Genomic DNA, 8,835 nt, shown 5'->3' with positions numbered 1-8,835 from the left:
GGCAGGAGACTCGCTTGAGCCCAGGAGTTGGAGGTTGCTGTGAGCTGTGATGCGACTGCACTCTACCCAGGGGGCCAGCTTGAGGCTCTGTCTCCAAAAAAAAAAAAAAAAGAAAGGGAGGGGTTTTCCCTACTATAAATTCTCTGCTGACTTGTGACATCTGAATGGAAGCTTGCCCACATTCACAAGGTTTCTTTCCAGTATGAATTTTTTGACGAATGAGAATTTACTTTTGGCTAAACATATTTCCACATTTCTTACATTTATAAGGTTTCTCTGTGTAATGACCTTCAAATGCAAAGTAAAGGATAAGATTTGAGAGAAAATGTTATCATAGTCAGTATATTCAAGAAGCTTTCTCTCCAGTATAAATTTTCTAATATTTAATGATGTACTGCTGCATTCATTGGTTTCTCTCCAGCATGAATTTTTTGCTGTTTAGTGAAATTTGTCATCTAGCTAAAGGCTTTTCAATATTCCTTAGAAGGATAGGATTTCTCTTCAGCATGACTTCTACATTCAATGAGATGTGGCATGTGAGTTTAAGTTTCCCAACTCAATAAACATAGGATTTCTCTTCAGTGTGAATGCTCTAATAAAAGAGGGATACAAACTTTTTAAACTGAAGGCATTTCCACACTGATTTACACTTAAAGAGAATACCATAAGAATAAGCCAGAGGACTTCCAGGCTAATTAAAATGATAATTCTTTCCTATACAACTTTTCTCATAATTAATTCTGAATGTCTTCTGAACTCAAAACTTCAAAAAGGAGTTGCCTTAAAAGATAGAAAGTCTGAGATCAGAAGTACTTTTCTAATTTTCTTATATTACTGTCTTTTCTTCAGTCTGCACTTTAAGATGGATGCAACTTGCAAATCTTGTCACCTATCCGTTTGTTCATCATATTCTCAGGCTTCTGGACTGATTTCCTTTCTACTTTCTTCTCCACTATACAGTTAGTCGTCTTGCTTCAACGGAGGATCACATTTGGTTTGGTCACTTTATAACCTGATACTACTAGGCAATTCCACTTATCGTCATCAACTTTAAAGATATGCCTCCTACTTTCACGCCACATGGAACCAGGGCTGTACTCTGCAGCTCGATTTTCAATTGCCAAAATGAAACAGCCTAAACGCCCACCCCAGGAATGGATAAACAGTTGTGGTATATGTATACCAGGGAATACTATTCAACCATCAAAAAGATGGAGACTTTACATCTTTTGTATTAGCCTGGGTGGCAGTGGAACACATTATTCTTAGTAAAACATCGCAAGAATGGAGAAGCAAGAATCCTCTGTATCTATTTCTGATATGAGGACAATTAATGACTTAGAACATGGTGGGGCGTGGGAGTAGGCAAAGGGGAGAGCAGAGAGGGAAGGAGAGAAGGGGGTCATGGTATATGACACACCTTTTGGGGGTGGGACACAATTATAAGAGGAACTTTACCTAACAAATGCAATCAATATAACCTGGTTCTTTGTACACACAATGAATCCCCAACAATAAAAAAAAAAATGCAACCATTTAAACTCCATACTTGGATTAATTTGTGCAAAAGCATTTACTAAGACAACCTAACTCCACTCATGATACAGAATTTCCATAACCCTAAAGAATTCCATTGTATAACTCCACTCACTCCAGTACCCACTGCAGGTAAATGCCAATCTGTGAAAATCTGTGGATATTTTCATTTCTCTTAGGTAAACAGGAGTGGAATTACTGGGTCTTAACTGTTAGGAAGGTATGTTTAAAAATTAGCTGTGTGTGGCTAATTAGCCTAGCACTTTGGAAGGCTGAGGCAGGAGGACTGCTTGAGCCCAGGAACTGAAGTGATGACACAATTGCACTCTAGCTTGGGCAACACAGTGAGACTCTACTGCAAAAGAAAAATATTCTACAACTTTACTGATCTTCTGTCTTACATATTACTAAAAGAGGAGTGCTTAAAATTTACTATAGATTTCTTTTTCCTCTCAAATTTTGCATCATATGCTTTGAAGCTCTGTACACTTTGTGAAGCTGACTGATTCCTTTACCTTTATCATATATGCTTCTGTATTTCTGGTAATATCCCAGAGGCAGACAGGGGGTCTATTTTGTCTGTTACTAACATAGCCACTTTAGCTTTCTTGTGACTGGAGTGTGTATAACTTTCCATTCTTCTATTCTTTAACCTATTTATGTTTCTACAGTTAAAGTGTTTTCTATGTAGACAATATAAGGTCATAACCCATTCTGATAGTCTCTGACTTTTACGTGCAGTGTTTAGTCTATTTACATATCATTGTTGACATACCTGTGTCAGGTCTACTAATTTGCCATCTTGTTCCACTTGTGTCATCTCTTTTTTCTTTTCCAGCTTTCTTCTCAATTGAGTAATTTTTATATTTTTATTCTAGCAACACTATTAGCTTTTAGCCTGGTGTTTGTCTTTTTTTTTTTAGTGGTTGCTCTAGAGTTTACAACATGAATTAACACAGCATGTAAAGGACACTCTTATTACTTCATATAAAATATGTGAAGTTCACAATAGTCCACTTTTTCTCATCTTCCTGTCCTTTGTGCTACCCTTATTAATTTTATTTCTAGATGTGTACATTGTGATTTTTGTTCTAAATAGTCAACTATCTGTGAAAGCAATTAAAAAGCAAGAAAAGTAATTTCTATTTATCAACACATTTGTCCTTCTCTCCACTCCTCAGTGTGGACTGAGTTTCAGTTGGAATCCTTGCTTTTAACTAAAGAATTTCACTTTAGCTTTCTTGTAATGCAGGTCTGACGGTGATAAATCCTCTTAACTTAACCTGTCTGAAAATGTCTGTATTTCCTCTTCCATTTTCACCTTATTCTAAAAGGACATTTGTGACAAACACAGAATTCTAGGCTGATGGTTTTATTCTTCTAATGTTTTGAAAATGTCCCTTACAGGCTGCATCGTTCTTGGCCTTTGATTTATAGGTGATAATTTCCTTTATTTTTTTCTAGCTCATTTTGAGACTTTTCTCTTCACCTGTTCATCATGGGCCCTTGAGATAAACTGTCTGTGTTTCTGTACATCTAGTCTGCCTAATGCAGTGGTTCTCAACCTTCCTAATGCCACGAAGTATTTTCATTGTTACAAAGGGGTTGCAACCCACAGGTTGAGAATCGCTGGCCTAATGTCTCACCAGTTGTTCCTGGAGACTAGTTCTACCGGTAGTCCCTGAGTTACAAACATGAGACTTACATACTGGGGCTATCATAGTAAGCCTGAGTTACAAACATTAAGACTGATACAAGACTTGCACCTACGAACAGGGGCTACTATAAGTAACTGGTAAAAAGTACGTGTTATAATTTAACAAAGTCAACTTAAGAACAAACCTACAGAACCGATCTAGTTTGTAAGCTGGAGGCTTGCTATGTGTCTTGATGCAGTGTTCTTTATATCTGTTTTGCTTGGTATTTGTTGAGCTTCTTAGATTTGTGCATTTACAATCTTCACCAACTTTGGCCAGTTTCCAGGTCTTATTTTTTTTCATACTTTTTTTGTTCCTCCCTTTTTTCTGTATCAATACAAATTATCTGTATATTAGACTGCCTAGAGCGTACCAGAGTCCACTTAAGGTTTATTCAATTTCTTGTTCTTTTCTCATCTATTCCTTTTCTGTGATTTAGTTTGCTTATTTTCAGACAGGGTCTCACTGGCACCCAGGCTGGAACATGGTAGTACAATCATAGCTCACTGTAACATCCAACTTCTGGGCTCTAGTGATTCTCCTGCCTTGGTCTCCCATATAGCTAGGACTATCGGCATGAGCTACTGCACCCAGCTAATTTTTTTCTACTTTTTGTAGAGACCAGGCCTCACTGTGTTACTCAGGCTGGTCTGAAACTCCTGGCCTCAAGTGATCCTCCTGCATCAGCTTACAAAGTGTGTGGAACACAGACTTGAGACACTAGGCCTAGTCTCTGTGCTTCACGTTAGACAACTGCCGCTGTTTTTTCCATCTGCACTGTACAATCTGCTATTAGGCTTATCCTAAAAATGTTTTCACTTCAGATGTTGTACTTTAATCTTTAGAAGTTCAACTTGACTCTTTTCTTGTATTTTCCATTTATCTCATTATATACATGTTTTCCTTTAAGTACAGGAGCACATTAAATAGTTAAAGGTTCTTGTTTGCCAATTCTATCATCTCTGGATCTGTTTCTATTGCCTGATACTTTTCCTGATCATGTACCTTTTTTTGCTTCTCTGATACCACATAATCAGTTCTTAGATATTGTGTATATTACACTGTAAATGTTTGGATTTTGATGCCTTTCTTTAATGACTCATCACTCTGCCCTAGCAAATAGTTAACTTATTTGCAGATGAACTTGATCCTTTCAAGGCTTGTTTATCAGCTCTGTCTAGAAAGATTCACAACAACCTTTATACACATACCTAGGTGAGCCGAACTAGGCAAGAATTTTCTGGAACTTCTACTGAGCACCTGGGTATTCAGTAAGATTTCTCCTTTTTCGATTGCTGGAACACAAACACCTCCTGACCACATGTGCTCTCATACCCTGTGCAGTCTCCCGTCTAGCTCTTAGTCTCCTGGTGGTATTTCATCACCAATCTCCATGGAATCTTACCCTTCCCATGTTTGTTCAGCCAAAGTTTCAATAGGATCTCCAGTGATATTTCTAGAGTTCTTTCTTTCTTCTTTTTTTTTTTTTGAGACAGAGTAGACTCACTTTATCACCCCAAGTAGAGTGCTATGGCAGCCTAGCTCACAACCTCAAATACTTGGGCTCAAGTGATCCTCCTTCCTCAGCCTCCCAAGTAGCCAGGACTACAGGCACCTGCCACAATGCCTGGCTAGTTTAGGAGACAAGGTCTTGCTCTTGCTAAGGCTGGTCTTGAACTTCTGAGCTCAAAGGATCCTGCAGCCTCAGCCTCCCAGAATGCTAGGATTGTAAGTATGACCCACTGCACCAGGGTAATTTCTTTAATTTCTTTCTCTTTTATGGAACCCTGCCCCACTATCTCCCAGTCATGTCAGCATCCTTAACTGTGATCTGTCCTCTCAACCCTGAGAGACTGCTGTACTCCTGATTTACTTTCCCATATAGCAGGGCAGGAAAATGGTAGAAAGCTGGAGTGACTTTACATAATTTGCTCACTTAAGGATCAAAATCCTACACTGCCTGTTATCCAATGTCTTGAAGGAGTAGTTTATATATTTTATACAATCTTCTAAGTATTCAGGTTAGGAGGGCTTATCTTAGTTTGTTTTGTGTTGCTGTAACAGAATATCGCAGACTAATATAAAAGTGACAGAAATGTATTTCTTTTTTTTTTTTAAGACAGGAGCCTCAAGCTGTCACCCTGGGTAGAGTGCCGTGGCATCACTGCTCATAGCAACCTCCATCTCCTGGGCTCAAGAGAGTCTCCTGCCTCAGCCTCCCAAGTAGCTGGGACCACATGGGCCCACCACAACACCCAGTTACTTTTTGGTTGCAGCCGTCACTGTTGTTTGGTGGGCCTGGGCTGGATTTGAACCCACCACCTTAGGTGTATGTGGCTGACGCCCTAGCCTCTTGAGCCACAGGCACCGAGCCAGAAATGTATTTCTTATAGTTCTGGAGGCTAGGAAGTCTGCCACTAAAATTTTAGTAGTTTTTTTTTTTTTCTTGAGATACGAGTCTCACTCTGTGGCCTTCCACAGAGTGGCATGGCATCATCGTTCACAGCAACCTCAAACTCTTGGGCTCAAGTAATCCTCTTACCTCAGCTTCCCAAGTAGCTAGGATTACAGGTATCCACCACAACGCCTGGCCAGTTTTTCTATTTTTAGCAGAGATAGGGTCTCATTCTTGCTCAGGCTGATCTTCAACTCCTGAGCTCAAGCAATCCTCCTCCCTCAGCCTCCCAGAGTGCTAAAATTATAGGCGTGAGCCACCACACCTAGCCAAGAGTTGGTAATTTTTAAAATGAGAATTAAGCAAATACAATTCTAATTAGCTATGACTATATTAGTTAGCTAATATGTAACAATTACTGCAAAACTTACGAGGCCTGTAACATCCATAAACGGTATCTTATACACTTTTTAGGTGAGGAATTTGGGAATGTCTAAAAGCAGGTGGTTCTGGCTTAGGGCTTACCATAATGTTACAGAGAGTATGAAAGCTAGAATGGTAGTCATCCATCAGAAGGGTGACTGGGCTAGAGGGTATCCCTGAGACCGATCACTGACATACCTACTGGCAGGCACACCTCCTTGCCTGGTAGACTTTCCCACAAGGCTCCTGGAGCATCTTCTCAAGATAGCAGGTGGCTTTCTCTAGAGTGACTAATTCCAGACTAGGTAAGGTGGGAGCCACAATGTCTTTTATGCTCTAGTCTTGGAGGCGTCACATCTTAATTTCTGCAATGTGCTGTTGATTATACATTAAATTCTATTCACTATGGGAGGACCCTAGAAAGGGCTGTGAATACTAGGAGTCAAGGATCACTAGAGGCCATTTTGGAGGCTAGCCACCACAGAAAGAGCAAAACCTTTCTCTACGTTTAAATAAGGAAGTAACAGAAAAACTGCAATTTTACTTGACATACAGTAGAACTTCTGTAAGTTGACCACCCAAGGTCAACAAACTGGTCAACATAAGGAATTGCCATTGAGTACATTTGGTGCCTGTCTGGTCTATGAAAGCTAGGTCAACCTAAGGAGGAGGTCAATGTGGGAAGGAGGTTAATGATGGCGGTTCTATCATATTTTCAAATTCCCAAGTTATTTGATTCTGTCAATAAAAATCTTTTCCTCTTATTTTATGCTACTATTATGCTCCACAGGTTGGAAGGGGAGATAAGTGATTACTAAGTTTGAGACTATAAATTAATTTCTTACCAACCACCATTAGTGTGAACTCAAAACCTTTTTTCACTGATTTTCGGTGAACTTGATTGGGAAGATTTGCAAATCCAACATAGCCAGGAGTTTCTGGATTTATAAACTGAGTTGGTTGTTGCTAAAACAAGATTAAGGAAAAAAAAAACAACACAAAACCTTAGTAGTTGCTTTTAAGATAATCAGTTAGACACGTTGCAAAAACTATTAGTCATTCTCACATATAAAAAATTATATAAATCAACACTTCCAAAAAGTCTTACTTCTATCAGAAAACTGATAGTATAGGTGTAAAAAGGATATACATAAAATGGCAACAATGGTTATTTCTGCTAGAAGAATGACAAATTTTTATTTTCTTTTTTGTTTACCTGTATTCCATACTAATTCTTGTACATAAAACAAAACTTAGTATGATTTTATACTGGATAGTAATGTACACCCATAAACCCAAAAATAAAAGGCAAAGAGAAACAATCATCTTGCAGTTTTGACCATAAATTCTGCAGTATATGTTCTTTAGAACTCATTTACCTGGCTCGGCACCTATAGCTCAATCGGCTAAGGCGCCAGCCATGTACACCTAAGGTGGCGGGTTCGAATCCCCAGCCCGGACCCGCCAAACAACAATGACGGCTGCAACCAAAAAATAGCTGGGCATTGTGGCGGGCACCTGTGGTCCCAGCTACTTGGGAGGCGGAGGCAGGAGACTCGCTTGAGCCCAGGAGTTGGAGGTTGCTGTGAGCTGTAATGCCACGGCACTCTACCCAGGGAGACAGCTTGAGGCTCTGTTCAAAAAAAAAAAAAAAAAAAAAAAGAACTAATTTACCTCAGGACGCTGGGCTAACTTGCAAGGGTTGTTCCAAACCAATTTATCAAGTCTAAGAGCCCCATCAATTTTATAATAATAATTTATCACCATTGTAACCTTTTATTTCATCTGCTGGGAAAGATCTAAGGACAATAAATGTCTACTAGTGATATATTTAGAAAAAAGAAAACAGAAGCCTAAAAAATGAGAAAGCACAAAGCTTTGAGAATGACAATTAGTCCTCTTTGTCTTAATGAGTCAAATATACTAGTTGTATTAAAAAGTAATGAATCATATAAATTTTGACAGAAAACAGTCTGAAAACTTACGTAAAACAGTTTCTCTTTATACTCTAAACCAATGTTTTTCAACCTTTTTTATCACATGGCGCCCTTGATGCTGTAGTTAAACTTCTGGAGCACACTTAAAACTTAAATTATGTTTATCAAAAAATAAAAAGTAAAGAATATACTTATTGTGCCTTGAACGTCTTTTGAAAATAATTTAATTAATGATTTCTAAAAATTTTCATGGCATACCAGTTGAAAATCACTGCTCGGAATACATGATAAAGTATAGTCTTACCTTGGACATCTTTGGTGAAGTTTTCTGTACCTGTGAAGACAAAAACCATACGCACATATTTAACATCATGAACTGACCTATAAAAAGACTTACATAGGGCCAGGAGCAGTGGTTCATGTCTGTAATCCAGCACTCTGGGAGGCAAAGGTGACTGGATTGCCTGCACTCAGGAGTTTAAGACCAGCCTGAGCCAGAGCAAGACCCTGTCTCTGAAAATAACTGGGTTTTGTGGCTGGTGCCTATAGTCCCAGATACTTGGGAGGCTGAGGCAAGAGAATCACTTAAGCCCAAGAGTTTGAAGTTGCTGTGATGCCATGGCACTCTGCCAAGGCTGACAAAGTGAGCCTCTGTTTCAAAAAAAAAGGAAAAAAAAACAACAACTCTGGCCTAATATGGAGTATAATCTGTGTATATTTTCATTTTTCTTGGGTAAATACCTAGGAGTGGAATTGCTGGTCAACTGTTAGGAAGGTGTATTTAAAAATTAGCCATGTGTGGCTAATTAGCCCAGCACTTTGGAGCTATAGATGCCAGGGCACTCTA

At 39.0% G+C, this 8,835-nt stretch overlaps 1 protein-coding gene and 1 pseudogene across 5 annotated transcripts in view; both read right to left on the bottom strand.

Annotated features, from left to right (window-relative positions):
• The window catches only part of LOC105887830, a 1,889-nt pseudogene extending 981 nt beyond the window's left edge, over positions 1-908 (bottom strand).
• SEPT2 (septin 2) overlaps positions 1-8,835 on the bottom strand; it is a 40,260-nt gene that overhangs the window by 22,185 nt on the left and 9,240 nt on the right. For all 5 annotated transcript variants that reach the window (XM_012810410.2, XM_023518242.1, XM_023518243.1 and 2 more), the window contains exons 2-3: positions 8,293-8,322; positions 6,897-7,017 (exon numbers count right to left, since the gene is read on the bottom strand). In XM_012810410.2, the coding sequence (XP_012665864.1) occupies positions 6,897-7,017; positions 8,293-8,301 (130 nt within the window). In that variant the 5' untranslated portion in view covers positions 8,302-8,322. The remainder of the gene's footprint in view (positions 1-6,896; positions 7,018-8,292; positions 8,323-8,835) is intronic.

This window comes from Otolemur garnettii, unplaced genomic scaffold (assembly GCF_000181295.1).
Source record: "Otolemur garnettii isolate 467f Iridium unplaced genomic scaffold, OtoGar3 scaffold00133, whole genome shotgun sequence".
NCBI lineage: Eukaryota > Metazoa > Chordata > Mammalia > Primates > Galagidae > Otolemur > Otolemur garnettii.
The sequence above is the reverse complement of the archived record's forward strand: the minus strand, read 5'-3'. Positions and strand labels throughout refer to the sequence as shown.